This window comes from Lutra lutra, chromosome 3 (assembly GCF_902655055.1).
Source record: "Lutra lutra chromosome 3, mLutLut1.2, whole genome shotgun sequence".
Lineage (NCBI taxonomy): Eukaryota > Metazoa > Chordata > Mammalia > Carnivora > Mustelidae > Lutra > Lutra lutra.
The window spans coordinates 19,686,109-19,702,848 of record NC_062280.1 but is presented as its reverse complement, the minus strand read 5'-3'; the positions used below and the strand labels follow the sequence as shown (position 1 = coordinate 19,702,848).

At 40.6% G+C, this 16,740-nt stretch overlaps 1 protein-coding gene across 9 annotated transcripts in view; it reads right to left on the bottom strand.

Moving 5' to 3' along the window:
• PIKFYVE (phosphoinositide kinase, FYVE-type zinc finger containing) overlaps positions 1-12,267 on the bottom strand; it is a 79,165-nt gene extending 66,898 nt beyond the window's left edge. For 2 of the 9 annotated variants that reach the window (XM_047720895.1, XM_047720901.1), the window contains exons 1-6: positions 12,172-12,243; positions 7,994-8,174; positions 5,123-5,275; positions 4,823-4,858; positions 1,810-1,928; positions 884-1,055 (exon numbers count right to left, since the gene is read on the bottom strand). In XM_047720895.1, the coding sequence (XP_047576851.1) occupies positions 884-1,055; positions 1,810-1,928; positions 4,823-4,858; positions 5,123-5,275; positions 7,994-8,165 (652 nt within the window). In that variant the 5' untranslated portion in view covers positions 8,166-8,174; positions 12,172-12,243. The other 7 variants (XM_047720903.1, XM_047720899.1, XM_047720898.1 and 4 more) reach the window with 7 other exon arrangements.
• Between the last annotated feature and the right edge of the window lie 4,473 nt (positions 12,268-16,740).

Sequence of the window (16,740 nt, the reverse complement as noted above, 5' to 3'; positions counted from 1 at the left end):
TCTGTTGTTCTAAGCTGCTCGGTTTGTAATATTTTGTTATGGCAGCCCTGAAAAACTAACACAATAACCATATTAACAAGACAGGATTTTATCCTAAGGGTAATGGGAGCTCTGAATGGGTTTTAGGCAGGTAATATCCCAATATGATCAAATTAGCATTTAACAAAGAATAATAACCAGAGTGTGGAAAAGGAACTAAAAGTAGGGAAAAACTAAAGGTAAAAAAATTCCTCTAAAGGCTGCAGCCATAATCCTGATGAAAGATAATTGAGCTCTGAACTCTAGCAGCTGGGGGCCAGGGGGAGTGAGTAAGCCTAAGAGGAAGATTTGCATGGCAACAAAAATAATTTGAGAGATGCAAAGAGTATTCTCCTTTTGGTAACTTCTGCCTACCTTCCACTCCCAAAGCACTGTGTAAATCCACATACCATTGTTTGGTATTTTCTGCTTCAACAAATATTTTAAATAATTTAAAATTTCCATACTGATAAATTTACCAAAAAATATGAATAAGATGCAGTTTGCTAAGCAAGGTGTCCTATAACTCAAGGATGATCTACATTTTATAAAATGAAAATTCTCGTAGTAATATATATTAGTAATCTATCCTAACCACCTTGTCTAATAAATATTATTGCTCTTGTGGTTTTTTGCTAGCATCTATGACACACTATCTTTTACTCTATTTATGAACCTCTCCATCTACTTTATTATTCAACTGTAAAGTCCTTTAAAGCAAAGCTGTATCTCCCCCACTTTTGTGTTCCCCATGTCCCACACACGAAACCCAAAATAAAAATTGGCTTCACAACGGTCCTGTATTATAACTATTTTATAGTTATGACCTTTAAAAACTGCAAAACTGTCAATAAAGTGCATTTACCTGTATAGCCCATAAATTTTCCAGGGATTTCTTGATTACAGCAACGACTGCAAAAAATCTGCCCACACAGTCGGCAATGGTGTCTGCGCCTGAAGGTCGTAAATTTCTCACTACAGTCATAGCATTCTTTACATTGGCTATCTGGCATCCAGTATTGCTTCAGGTCGCTATCCTGTAATAGTAACAATATGTGAAACTGAAAATATGAAAAGATGCAATGAAAAGTGCAATGCTAATCAAAATCCTACAAGGTTTCTTCTGCAGAAATTGACATCCTATTTCAAGAATTCATATGGGAATGGAAAAGATCAAAATCACCTTAAGCCTTAAAATAACCTTAAACAAGGCTTAAATTGAAGGACTTACATTACTGTCCATCAAGACTTATTCTAAAACTATAGTAATTTTAGACAGAAAATTCATTCAAGGATAGGAAAAGAAATGGAGCTATAGAACAGAAAAGAGAGCCCGGCACACCCTCACACATGTATATGGACTTATGATAAGATTTATAATGCAATCAGTGAAGCATGGTCTTTTCCAAAAAAGCAAAAACAAAACAAAATAAAACAAACAAAAAAATGGTGTTTGGTCCAATTAGACCTCTGTGAGAAAAAAAAAAAAGCTTGACCCCAAAACTTCCCATGAATTATAAAGTTTCTTGAAGAAACCATCAAAGACAATCTGGGCTAAATAAATACTTCTTCAACAGAAAAGTGCTAACTTATAACAAAAACCACTTACCATAAAGGGGAGAAAAATGATAAATTAAAGTTAAGAATTTGAATTAAAAATGTGTTTGTAACTGGAGGAAGTACTAGCTGAACATTCTTTCGAGTCGAGTAGCATTATACCATTTTTAGTGAGTATGGCGTAAGCCCCATATAAGTATTTAATAAAAATCTTCTAAACCCCCTAGAGAGTACCTGGCTTTTCCCCTCCATGATTTCCTTGAGGCGTTTTAATACTGTGCTGAGGCTTCGAAGCTGAACAGCTGTACGAGGGTCATGACCTCCAAAGGTAGGTTCTGCTTTCCTTCTAGTGTCTGAATCAGATTTACCAAAAAAAAAAAAAAAAAAAAAGAAAAAAAAAAAAAAAAAAAGAAACAAACAAACAAAAGGCAACCTTGTTATTAGTCTCTACTATCTATGCAAAATAAGGTATATATGTGATGCACAGTGCCTTTACGTTCTCCCAGCCACTGATATGGTCTGAGAGTTAAACTAGTTTTTATAAAGATAAGCAGCTATTGGAAGTATTTATTACCATGTAAAACAATGCTTCACAAGCAAGTAAGGGCTACCTAAGAAAAGCACTGTCTAAGACCATTGATGGCTTTGAGGCCTCAGACAGACACATTGCTTAAAAGGGCCCAAAATTCATTATGATTTATTGGGCTCTTTGTCCCAAGTCATCATAAATACCTGCTAAAAATTTAGAAGAAAAAGCAATCCCCGTGAGTTAACCTAGCTTAGTCTCTACAGCCAAACAGTAAGTAACAGTTCAGTTCAGTCTAGAGACCAAGTACCTAAAGCCTCATGAAGCAGATGATCAGAAAAGAGTTTAATAACCACATCCCCGAAGACTGAGCGAGCTCAGAATATCCAGGGTGGTAATTTACCCACAATTCCCTTCACCAAGATCTAAACAGATTAAAAACACCAAAGAATTGCTAGAACTCCAGTCCTACCCTTTCCTGCCACCTCCTTGACCGGGCATCTCCAAACTGAAAGACATCACTTACACTTTAAATAGCAATACCGAAGCCAGTCCTATCAATAGTAAACCAAATCCAGCTTCGTGGACAAAATGCGTACGCCCACAAAAACCGTCATATTATTTCCTTATTTTAGAGTAAGATTACAACTGAAGTTTCCTGGCTCTGGCTGTTACAAAACTTCAGAACGAAGGGAGGTGGCTTGATAAAAGGGATGAAAATCTCTATTAGTTTATCTCATTAACAAATAACCTATGGAAATCAAGATGGAGAATACCCGGCCTCAAGTCTTTCTCAAACTCACCGCTAGATTTGTTTTAAATGTTCTTTGTTTTGGTTGGGTGGCACAGAAAGGAGTACCGAGAAATGAGTGGTTGTTCTCTGAATCTAAACTGACAAAGAACTTCCCAAGACAACTGAATAACACAAATAATTATCAAAAGTGCACCTATGTTAGAAAACTTTAAACACTTTTTCTATAGTCAAATGCTAATTTCAGCAGACACCTCAGATGTGTTGTTACTGGAATACAACATGCAAGCATTAGAATGACCAAATTCTCCTTGAGTATCACAAAACAAAGGAAGTGTCCATAACTCATAAGGTAAAAAAAAAGAGGCAGATGAAGCTGTTAGACTGCAAGGCTGTGCTCCCATGCAGGGACAACCCCTTGCATTTAGCTATTTAGAAGCATAAGAGAGTACTGATGGCATCATTCACCAGAAAAGGAAACGCAAGGCTTTGCTGGAACCAAAAGAATCACACATGAAGGTGAAAGAGACCTGAGAGGAAATCTGGTCTGGCACTCTGCCCTAAATAACCTTAGATGCTTCTCTTGTAAAACGGATCTTACATAATGAAATGATGTTCCTAAAGTCACAGGGCTAATAAGTTGTGGAATTACAGCCTTGCAGTAGAAAAAGGAACTTGATTGGTCAAACAGTTCCAGGCTTCCGAAGCTTAAATGTAAATGCCTCTAGCAGCTAAGGCAGAAAGAATCAAAGAATCAAAGGGACTTGATAAAAGACAGTAAGGAGTGGTAAGGATTGCAGCGAATTAGACATTACAAGCTCCACCCAGTGATTTTTTTTTTTAATTTTATTTATTTATTTGAGAGAGAGAGAGAGAGTGCACATGAGCAGGGGGGAGGAGGAGAGGGAGAGGGAGAAGCAGTTCCCAGCTGAGCAGGGAGCCCACCTTGGGGCTCTCAATCCCAGGACCCCGAGATCATGACCTTAGCCAAAGGCAGAGGATTAACCAATTGAGCCAACCAGGCACCCCTACCTAGTGATATTTAAATTCAAGTTTATCAAAACACCAAGGCAAGGTGTGATAGGCTGTCAGTTTGTAATCCCTAAGAGCCTCTAGTCCAACTCCTAAATTTGACAAATAAGGAAATTCTATGCTTAATTCAGCATAGGACATAGTCAGATCCCTCAACAAAAACAATAGTGTGGCCACAGGTCAGGTTTAAAAGCAAAGGAGTTTACTGAGCTTAAAGGATAGGTGGGGATGGTCTCTTCCTTCCCACAATCTGGGGTAGAAGAAGAGCTCCTCTCTCCCTCTCCCCATTCCCACCTTCTGGGTCTTCCTTCCAAAATGGCTGATGTAACCCAGGCTGAGGCTCATTGCCCTAGGAAACGTGCACAAGCCCCACTCCAGTCCTCAGGCTCCACACCGAGTCTCAGCTGGCCGTAAGATATCCTCCCGCCAACCATCATTACCTGTGCCTGCCTACTTTTCACTCAAGGATCTCATGGGGAAGCTGGCCAGACAAGACAGGATCTGGTGTCGAGGGACACTTGACTTCCAATGCTGCCCCCTCCTCCTCTCCTATGCCACCTCTCACTGCCTTTCTTCTATCACCTTGAGCTGGGCAAAGCACTGTGCTGAGGTTAATACTCTAACAGAAATAAAACATAAAACAACTCACTTTGTTTTGTCTCTCAATTCAGGCACTGACCCCCAGTCTATACTCATCAGAAGAGCATGAAAATGAAGGAGATGACTATAGTAGACCAGGACAGAGAACAAACAGGCAAGAGCTCAGCTCATCCAGCCACAAGGACAAGGACAGTCTGCACCCCAACAAGGACAGAAGGCCAAGAGCAAGTGGCAGCCCACTAACGGAGGTGACAGAGTTCTGCAGCCAGAGGCACGCGCACATTACACTAGCCATCCCAAGAACAGATGCAGAATTCATTCACAAAGTTGAAACTAACCTGTGTTCTCCTGGGGATGTTGCAAACTGTTCTCTTCTGAAACCCAAGCAAGCAATTAATCAAAAAACAGTCAAGAGATCTGTGCTTGGCCTAAGTTAAAATTTAATAAAACGCTTAGGAATTTTTTTTAGGTATCAACAAATTCTTTCACTACTGAGGCAATAGTGTCATTAATTCTGAAGAGCACCTGACTATTCCAAAACGGCAGAAAAGTTAAGTCAATAAACAACCTGGGAAACACAATGACTCGAAAAATCCAACACACGAGAGAGAGAGATGAAATGAGAAGCACCGTCTCACCTAATACTGCTGAAGATCGTCGCTGGAGTTCCTCATTAAGCTGTTTTTTATAAGGTGTAGGTGACCTCACAGACTGTGTTCTTGAAGGAAGCTGAGGGCTGGCCCAACTTCCAGCTAGAGACTGCTGCTCTCCCTGGCCCCCTTCTGCACGCTCTGTAACAAAGGAAAGCTTGGCATTATTTGAAAAAGTAAAAACTCAAGAGTTCAGCAAAGAGGATGAAATTGTTCAGAAAACAATGTAACTACATATTACTTGCATAATTAAAAATTAAGTTTAAAAAAAGAAATTCAAAGAAAGTGGCAAAATTACAAGCTGATATATCCTTGGCATATGTGATCCTCAGTTTGTTTTACATTTCATTAGAAATATTGTGAGCATATTAAAGGAAATAGAATACAAGCTTTACATGACTGAAGAGAATTTTTTTGATCAGTTTTGTTTATGGGGTAGATACCATGCACTATTAAAACAGTGCAATAGTGGGACGCCTGGGTGGCTCAGTTGGTTAAGCAGCTGCCTTCGGCTCAGGTCACGATCCCAGCGTCCTGGAATCGAGTCCCACATCGGGCTCCTTGCTCATCAGGGAGCCTGCTTCTCCCTCTGCCTCTGCCTGCCATTCTGTCTGCCTGTGCTTGCTCTCTCTCCCTCTCTCTCTCTGACAAATAAATAAATAAAATCTTTAAAAAAAAAATTAAAAAAAAAAAGTGCAATAGTGAGCAGATAGTAGGAGCTCAATAAACATTTGCTGAATAAGATTATTGTCTTATGATGAGTAAATATAATGTCGTATCCCAGATGAGATCCTAGAATAGAAAAAGGACTTTAGGTAGAAACTGAACAAGTATGATTAAAACACATACTTTAGTTTACAACAATGCATCAATGATGGTTCATGAATATAATACAGTATAATAAGTACACTATACTAATGTAATGTAATGTAAGTTGATAATAGGGAAAGTTGGGTGTGGGAGTATATGAGAACTCTGTACTATCTTCCCAATTTTTCCATAAATCTAAAAGTAAATAGTAAGATTTTTTAAAAAGTCATTATCTTGGGGCGCCTGGGTGGCTCAGTGGGTTAAGCCTCTGCCTTCGGCTCAGGTCATGGTCTCGGGGTCCTGGGATCGAACCCCACATCGGGCTCTCTGCTCTGCCTGCCTCTCCGCCTACTTGTGATCTCTGTCTGTTAAATAAGTAAAAAATATTAAAAAAAAAAAAGTCATCTTAAAAATGGACTAAGAAGAGGAGGTTTTATACAGCTTTAAATATGACTACTACTGGGACGCCTGGGTGGCTCAGTGGGTTAAAGCCTCTGCCTTTGGCTCAGGTCATGATCCCAGGGTCCTGGGATGGAGCCCTGCATCCGGCTCTCTGCTCAGCAGGGAGCCTGCTTCCTCCTCTCTCTCTCTCTCTCTCTGCCTGCCTCTCTGCCTACTTGTGATCTCTGTCTGCCAAATAAATAAATAAATAAATAAAAATTAAATATGACTACTACTAAAAGTCAGTTAATACTACTAAAATTTCTCCCGAATTCATTTAACAATTAACCCTCAAATTCCTTACAACAAGAGGAATTACTTTCTACTGCATATCAAATAATACAGACAAATAGAAAGCAAAGATACAGGCCATATTTTTAAAAATTTTTTCCAGGTAAAAAATATATTACTTGAAAAGAGCTCATTTAAAAAGTACCTTTTCACTTCCACTGATGGAATGGACAAGTCATGGGGATGAAAGGCACAACAAAGGGAACATAGTCAATGGTATATAAGAGCACTGCATGGTGACAGAGGGAAGCTACACTTGAGGGAGCACAGCACCATGTATAGTAGAGACTTGTCCAATCACTATGCTGTACACCTGAAACTAAAGTAACACATGTTGTCAACTACACTTAAGTGAAAAAAAAAAAAATAAGGAAGACCCCAAACAAGGGAGATTCTGTAAAATAACTGGCATGTTATCTACAAAAATGTCAACCTCACAAAAGACTAAGAATAGGAGACTAAAGACAGATGAAAACTAAATGCAAAATGTGACCCTGAACTGGATCCTGGAAGCAAAGTTTTCTTTTGGGAACACTTCATTTGTGTGGAATACAGACTGTTCATTACATAAAAGTACTGCATCGATACTAAATTTCCTGAAATAAATAAGTAAAAAGTATCTTTTCTCTTGATATCATTACATTAATCTAATGGGTTTAAGGCAACAGGCATGCTGACAAGTTTAAATTTTGGAAACAGAAGAACCTTTCCTCCCATATGCTGATTCTTCTAGTTTTATGGGTCTAATTACAATCTTTTGTCTATTAACCTTTAAAAGAACAAAGTCCATTCCGTGAACTTAAGAAAGTTGAAATATATTAAGAAAGGGGAAAAAAAACGCTAACTTCAAAAAGGGACCTCTTTTTAACATTTAGTTTTCAATTCAGATCTTTAGTTACCAATAATTAATAAGATTGCAGGGAAAACTCAGGGACGCCTGGGTGGCTCAGTTGGTTAAGCAGCTGCCTTCGGCTCAGGTCATGATCCCAGCGTCCTGGGATCGAGTCCCACATCGGGCTCCTTGCTTGGCGGGGAGCCTGCTTCTCCCTCTGCCTCTGCCTGCCATTCTGTCTGCCTGTGCTCGCTCGCTCTCCTCTCTCTCTGACAAATAAATAAAATCTTTAAAAAAAAAAAAAAAAAGATTGCAGGGAAAACTCTAGCTTTCTCTTCATAAGCAATAAACCCCAGTGACCTATGACTAAAGCTATCTCCTTGTTGATATTTCACATCCTTGCAAAGACACAGCATGAAAGCTGAACAAGAGAATTTCGGAAAATCAAAATTGCAGCTTCTCTGATCCTTAAGAATAATGCTTACCTTTGTTAAATCGAAAGAGATTGACGAAAGAACTATACGCTGATTTAAAAGGAGGTTCGTCCTGATCAGGAGTCAAAGGCTTAAAGTGTGTGAGATGAGAAGGACTAGTAGGAGACCGCGGCAGATCATTAGCAGAGTCCAATGTTGGGGAAGCCTTATCATCTGTGGCCATCTCATGAGTCTAAAAAACAAAAGATAGGAGTTCCTAAGGAAGCTCAAAAGTTGATTCGAAACAGCAGCCTTAAGTATCTGGAAATCTGACTCTGAAAACTCAGATCTCTGAAAACCAAAGAGTAAATAAATCTAGTGTAGCGTATATTGCAAATTAAGGCTTAGAAACACTGCAGTCTAGATCATAAGGGTCTCAATCACATGAAACTATGATTATAAAGCCAATCTAACTGTCCACATTGTTATTCAACCTACAGAAAACATCGAAATCATTAACAATTTGGAGGTAAATATAAATGTGAGCAGGAAAAAAGAAAAAAAAAGCATTTTGACATAATTTATATCTTTTTCATTTTAGGATTTTTTTTTTAAAGATTTTATTTATTTATTTGACAGAGAGAAATCACAAGTAGGCAGAGAGGTAGGCAGAGAGAGAGGAGGAAGCAGGCTCCCTGCTGAGCAGAAAGCCCGACGTGGGGCTCGAACCCAGGACCCGGGATCATGACCTGAGCCGAAGGCAGCGGCTTAACCCACTGAGCAACCCAGGCGCCCCTAGGATTTTTTTTTTAAAGACAGATACTCAATACCGGGGAAAACTGGTTTTACACAAGTATATTAATTCCTCAAAATTTTCTGAACTTATTTCAATTTTTTCTTTTAAAAAAATGGAAAGCAGGGGCGCCTGGATGGCTATCAGTTACGCGTCTGACTCCTGATTTCAGCTCAGATCATGATCTCAGGGTTTATGAGATGGAATTGGAGCCCAGTATATGGGCTCTGAGCTCAGCAAGGAGTCTGCTTGAGATTCTCTGTCCCTCTGCCCCACCATCAGCTCACATGTGGGCGTGCTCTCTCTCACTCTCAAAGTAAATAAATAAACCTTTTTTAAAAATTGGAAAAATAAAAAATGTAAAACATAAATATTTCCAAGAAAAGATGCAACAGTCAACCCTTAATGATACTTGTGTATAACCTCAAAAATTATATATTTCTATAATATGTAATTATATATTATATAATATATATATAACCTCAAGCCATGCCTTATCACTTCTAAAACTATACAAATCAACAAGCTGTTCCTAGCATCTCTACTTCTAGGCACATGAACCTGGTTCTTCTCCTTTTAAGAGTAAACTCATATAGACATTAAAATTAAGATCTTAAAGGGCTTTTTCCCAAAAAACTAAAAATCATAGTTCAACTGAAGTAGGAAAGGTAACCACATCAACAGATGGAGGTTACAGAAAAACACGAGTGTCTATTTCCTGCCATATTAATACTTCAAATAAATGAGAACCATAAACTACACATAACTTTAGTCATTAAAGTTCTATAGTTTGACAACTAATTTATGTTTTACTATGAGAACATCATACTCCTTCAAATGCTTTTCACTTTCAAAATCATCATCTACCATCTTGTTTTATTTTTGCAAAAATCCTGGAGGGAGCACAGAGCTGGACTTATTACTACATTTCATCTTGGAGGCAAGCAATGTACACTGAACCTAAACACCTTTCTTGAGGGTCACAGAGCTAGTCATTGGTAGAACTGTAAGTAGACCCCAAAGTTTCATTCTAGAATTCCTCTTTAGATCAAATTTATTTTTGTAGCTCTTTATAGACTTCCAATTCTAGCCTATCTGAATTCTAACTACTCAAGACATTGCCTGATTAATAATTAATTAAACAAAGCAGAAATTAAACCATGGACTTGAACATGATTTGGCAATAAATGTTTATTGGTATGGTGGAGGGGGGAAGGAGGAAGAAAAAGAGGAAGGAGTGTTGAGGAAGAGCAGAGAGAGAGATGGAGGAGAGAGAGAGAGGAAGGTAGAGGAAGGTGGAGGAAGGAAGAAAGGAAGAAAGGAAGGAAGAGAAGGAAGAAAGGAAGGAAGGAAGGGAAGGTTGGGAGCCCTCGGAGTGAGGGAGGGGCTGGGAGGAGGAAGAAGGGAAGGAGAGGGAGAGAGGAGGCCTCTAATATCACCCACTATTGAGGAGAGTAGTCAACACTCCATATTCCAGCATAAAGGATTTTGAAGCAAGCTGAAGAAATGTAAACTCAAAAAGAAGGGGAACGGGGGAAAAAGGAAAGAAAAGGAAAAGGAAAGAAAAAAAAAAGAGCACTAAGGAAAAGGGATTATGTGATTACAGGAACACTCAGGCCTGGGAAAACAGTCTACATTCTACTTTGACATAAGTAACGTCAGAAGCAGAGTTAGCAATCTGAATAAAGAATCTCAGCATTACTTCTGAGGGTCGCCCACATACAAAACTAATTAATAAGCTTTGGATATATGAAGATAAAAATTACCATGACAACACTCAGCAACTATAATCTCTGAAACATAAACACAGTCACACAGTTCATCTTAAAAATTCCGTAAGGACACCGGGATCTTGAAAAAACTGTCTTATAATTCTTACTCTGGAAGCTTAAAAACTGTCTGTGATATAAACCAGGAGTCTTTGCTAAGTGATAGGCAATTAGAAATATTAACCTACTCTTCCAAATGCCAGTACTCTGCCTCTTCTCATTTGAAGGCTCCTAGTATATACAGACCCCCACCCGCTATCTCGGTGATTAAGCCAATATGAAAGCTAATCAGGTATTAAACAAGCCCGATCTACTAGCCAATTTCAAAATAAAGCACATGAAAAAACCCAAGTATCAGCTGAATCATTCCTAAATACAGTTTTTAAAAATACTTAAAATGTACCCAAAATAATACAAGTCAGCTGAATACCAGAAATGTCAGTTTCTAACAACAAAGGTTTTTTTGTTCAATTTTTCATCAACATGCCAACAAAAACACTAAAGCAAGACCACAACATGATCCATATTACTCTTCCCAAAAAGGAGAAAAAGGGAGCCCCCAGGGAAAGAAAAAAGGACTGTAGTCTTGCTCCACAGAAGACTTAACCTGCCCAGTCTGTCAAAAACCCAAACCCAACCAAACAAAAACAAAAACAAAACTGAAATGAAAACTAAGGTTATTTTTGAATCCTGATGGGAGTTTTGGAGTGGCAGAAAACCAGATTCAAGTAAGTGAGAAAGAAGAGAGCGCCATACCCCAACCCACTACCTCTACCGTCAGCAGGGTACTCATTTTAAGAGGATGCACTGAATCCATCCGTGATAATTTAGCATATACCTACACACCTCCGATAAACCTAAGTAACTTGCTTTACACAGAATTCTAGCACTTCTCATATTTCTCGAATATGTTAAAAATAATAACCTCTATATTGAACAGGAGACTCTTAATTCCCTAAAAATATCCATCACATTTCATCCTCACCCTTTTGCTGGGAATATTCTAAGCAAAGGGAAAACACTAACTGGGAAATCAAGTCTCCTCCTCAAACACGGGTAGAAATGGAACGGACTCAAATAGCAGAAGCAATCATTTAAGGAGGCATATACATATTTGAAAACCCACTATTGGTGTCGTTTTCTGTAGCCCAGGAACTTTCTTCTTCAGTCTACGGAGGCAACTGACAGGAGGAGGAACTGGACTGTGCACCTCCAAAACAAGCTCGGGGACGCGGGACAAGAGACGGGCAAGGGAACTTCAAATGTTTCCGAAGAAACGTCTTCAAGAACAGCCGCACACGGCTCCCTTCCCCGCTCGCCAGAGAAGGGGCAACCGGGGAATCAGGGAGCCGGCTCGCTACCGGCGCGGGCTCTCTGCCCTTCGTTGCCCAGCCTCGGCCGCAGTCCGGCCTCCCGACACGGTTAGGAAACGCCAGCTCTCGCCCTCACTTCAGCCTTCCCCTCCGCTCTGGCCCCGGAGCTCCTCAAACCGGCCTTCTCCCGGGCTCTCAGCGCCAGCCGGCCGCGCGACAGGCCGCCTCTTACCTGCGCCTCCCGCCCCGGCCCCGCCGGCCACCCTCCACCCCAGTCGCCGCTTCACCCCGTCCAGGCGCAGGAAGCCAGCTCCGGAGCGCAGCGACGGGATACTCGGGACGCCGGCTGTTGCTGCAGGAAGCAAAGCCACTTACATGGTTGATGCGGCTTCTCGCTTCCCCCAAAGGCTCCGCCCCCTGTTCCTCCTGCTCTCCAATCCGCAACTCTCCTGGGCGCCGGCTCCGCCCCCTCCTTCCCATCCGCGCCACGTTCGGATCAGACGCCCAGGCAAAAGGAGTCGAGCTCAAATAGAGTCGTCTTGGGCAATTTGACTGATTAGGCCGCTTCAGCCTTCGCAGAGGAAGCCAAGGCGACTGCGCGCGTGAGCATCACGCGTGCGGGGTCACCGGACGGGTGCTGTCTGGGCCGCCGCAATTACCGTATGTGTTCGATGATGGGGGTTTTCACAAGATGTTACCGCGCTCCGTGTTCGCAGGGACTGACATTCACAAGAGCGCAGACCGTTGTCACACTTAAGTGACGGGCAATAACTGGCCATGTGACCTTAAATAGATTACTAAATTCCTCGGGCTCCTGCCCTCAACTGTACAATGAGGCTGATAACAACACCCACTTCACAGACAGCGTTTGAAAATAAAGTAAAACATTTCACATAAAGCTTCTGGCACAGTGCCTTACCCCAGAGTACGCGATGTGAGCCCTAGAGCTAGTCTTCTCGTTCAAGTTTTGTGTTGCACCAAGACTGGGTGCAAAGAAAATTACCAAGCCTCGTCTTGCTCAGCCTGGCTAGCATTAGTCCATCTTTTTGTACTGCTGTGAGAAAACATGCCCAAACCTGCTGACCCCAACTGTGGGGCTTGGCAGGAGCGGTCAGAAAGGAAACCCAAAATGAGGGGCTATTTTAATCAAATTCGTCAAGCCCTTTCCTCAAGAGTTTTGGCAAATCCCTACCCAGTTTTCCTCGAGTTAGCCTTCTCAGCTATGGAGAGCAGCACCGAAACCGGACAGCTGATACCAGTACAAGGAAATCCCTACCACCCTCAGGGGGGCCCTCAGCAATCTTCCTAAGAGTCATCAGCTTCCTCTTTCATTTTTCAACTACTATTCCACATCACACCATTCCTCCTGCCCCATTACCTTGACTATCATTCTCAGCAGAGAATCTCACCTACCTGAGTGAGAAAGTTGGGATTATTGTGTGTGACCTCTAACAAACCCTTCGTTGAAGCACGGACTTATGGTTCTTACTGAGTCTATTATTGTTAGGATGGTACTATATATTCTTCCATCAGGTATCACTTGCATTTGTACTCAAAATAGCTTCTCCTTTTCTTTTTTTTTTAATTTTATTTATTTATTTGACAGACAGAGATCACAAGTAGGCAGAGAGGCAGACAGAGAGAGAGGTGGAGGCAGGCTCCCTGCAGGGCAGAGAGCTCCATTCGGGGCTCGATCCCAGGACGCTGGGATCATGACCTGAGCTGAAGGCAGAGGCTTAACCCACTGAGCCACCCAGGCGCCCCTCCTTTTCTTTTTTTATATTGATTCCCAATATTCAATTAATTAAATAAGGAGACCATTAGACTGAGATGGTTCTAATGTCTTAGTAGCCTACATAAGCAAACCCAAACCTAGGCCTGTAATACCTCAAGCTTATGAATTTGAAACCTAAGGCTAACCAATCACAACCACCCACCTAGGCTTTACAAACACAGCAACTGCCTAAGCTGTAATCTATCAAACAATTTCCTTGTTTTGCTTTTGCCTCTTCTCTATAAAAGTATTTCCCCTGGGTGCCTGGGTGGCTCCGTGGGTTAAGTGACTGCCTTCCGGGAGGGTCACTCAGTAGGAGTTTGCTTCTCACTCTGACCCTCCCTGCTCTTGTGCGTACTTTCTCTTGCAAATAAATAAAGAAAATCTTTTTTAAAAATAAATAAATAAAAGTCTTTCCCCTAGCTCCTGTCCCTGTAATGTTTCCAATAATTTCACGTTTGGCAATGCTCAATTCCTGCTCAAATAAGCTCTTAAAAATTGTAATATGCCTCAGTTTATTTTTAACAGTATTAGTACAGACTCATGATTTTTTACAGTATTTTATAATTCATTACCGTACCACTCTTTTTAATAGTCAAGTTTTCCCTGATTTGCCCAGCGAGAGCCCCTTCAAGCAGATTCCATGTACATTTGACATGCCTTTCTCACTTTCTGAGCACTTCCTTACCTTCTCACCCAATAAAATACACCAGACTCATACATACTTAATTATCCTTGCTCCAGGTCTAGAATTAGTAGTTCTGTAAGGATCCCTTTAATAGAGAACACAAAGATGTTTTTAAAAATCACGAAATTCAATCATGAAATTGACACTCTCATACACTGCATGTGAAAACATAAATAGGTATGTCCCTCCTAGAAAATTATCCGATGGGTCTAACAAGTGCCTTAAAAATGTTTATGCTCCTTCATCCAACTTGCAAGTCAACAATCGGGCCTAAGGAACTGTTTCTAGTGCAAAGTAGAATGTAGTGAAATATGTTTTTCACAGTTATTTTAAACAGTAATAAAAAATAAAAAGGAAACAAATTTCTAATGAACACAATCTGAAAGCAATACAATCAAATGATGGACAATTATGCAGTCATTAAAAATTATGTCTTAAAAAAAATTATGCTAAGGCTTTATAGAGCATGATTCTTCATTTCATGGCCAATCATCTTAAAAGAGTTATGTTCCTTTTCCCCACTTCCCATTCAAACATCAGTCCCCTCGACTATGGCTTCATTCAGAATCATCCTGATAGAATTCTTCTTCTTTTTTTTTTTAAAGATTTTATTTATTCATTTGACAGAGAGAGATCACAAGTAGACAGAGAGGCAGGCAGAGAGAGAGGGCGGGGGGGGGGGGGGGGAAGCAGGCTCCCTGCTGAGCAGAGAGCCTGATGCGGGACTCGATCCCAGGACCCTGAGATCATGACCTGAGCCGAAGGCAGCGGCTTAACCCACTGAGCCACCCAGGTGCCCCTAGAATTATTCTTCTTAAGGTGCATTTGCCAAAATTATTTTCAGGCTTTGTCTTCCTTGCCTTCTCTGTAGTACCCTCTCCTTTTTAGAAACTTTCTCTTTGGTTCCCATCAGCCTGTGCTGATTTTTCTACTACCTCCCTGACAATCCTTGCCATTCTCTTTTGAGGACTACTTTCCCTCCACCCATCTGTTAAAGATGTGAAGTATTCTACAGAGTTCTCACTGAGGTTAACTTTTCTTCTTATGGTATACTTCTAGATTATGACCTCATAAATTCCATGGCTTCCACTACTATCAATACATGCTTTTATTAGTTTGCTAGGGCTCCCATAACAACATGTCACAGACTGGGTCGCCTAAACCACAGAAATTTACTTGTCACAGTTCTGGAGGCTGAAGTCCAGATCAAGGTGCCTGCTGGGTTATTTCCTCCTGAGGCCTCTGTCTCTGGGTTGCAAATAAATGGCCACGCTCTTGCAGCCTCTTCTATATCTTGTTGTGCTTACAACAGGATATAGAACCAGCTAATATTAAAATATTCGGATTTTTGTTGTCCAAATGAAAACCAAATGATGTCAAGGCATGCAATATAAACCAAACAGAAAAATGGTATGCTAAATGAACTCTCACATGACACCCAGAATAGGCAAGCTAAGTTCAAAAGAACAAGAGTCTGAGCAGTGAGCATCATATTCACATTTCAAGCCGTAACTTAAGTTCAGCCAAACATCATTTGTTACATTTAACTAATGTTGTTAATGAGTAATGTATAATTTTATAGTTTTATTTCTCATCATTTTATCTATAAATTTATTTTTTAGTTGTATAAGAGCTAACAGCATAAGGAGCATATATCTAGTTTATGCATATTATAACAAGTCAATTCTAGGGATCAATGAAAAAGGAGTTCCTACATTACTAGCTTAAGAAACAGTTTTGAGGGTGCCTGGGAGGCTCAGTCAGTTAGGCTTCTGCCTTCAGCTCAGGTCAAGATCCCAGCAACCTGGGATCAAGCGCAATGTACAGCCCCATGTCCAGCACCACAACCAGCCCCATGTCCAGCCGCACATCCAGCCCTATGTCGGGGTCCCTGCTCAGTAGGGAGCCAGCTTCTCCCTCTCCAGCCCCCCTGCTTGTGTTCCCTCTCTCGCTATCTGTTACACATAAATAAAATCTTTTTTAAAGTCATTAAAAAAAACCCACTGTTTTAGGATGCTGAGACTCCCATATGCTACCTTGCCTCCCATGTCTGCTCAGAGCCAAATTTGCAGCCCAGCTTTAGCAGTGTTTAGGATTTGATGGAATACATTTTGTGATTAAATTCACCTTCATTCTGTATAATTTCCTATATTTATTCTGTCTTCTCCTCACATATGTTCAATGTATTTTATCATGCTATATTGTATGTATCTTGAAAGCTGCCCTCAATCTTTCTGAAGCAAGAACGAATATACTTTTAGTAGTAGGCAAGGGGTGATAAATAATGTGAACCTGATATAAAATGGAGTAAATTTACAATCTCAGGTGACTTTGGATCTCAGATTCTAGATGAAAATACAAGCTTATACTCTTCTATAATCATTTCCACAAGAATAAATGGAGGTAACTGATACTTTCCATTAATCTACCTGAAAAAAATCAACAAGTGAGGGGCACCTCGGTGGCTCAGTGGGTTAAGCCT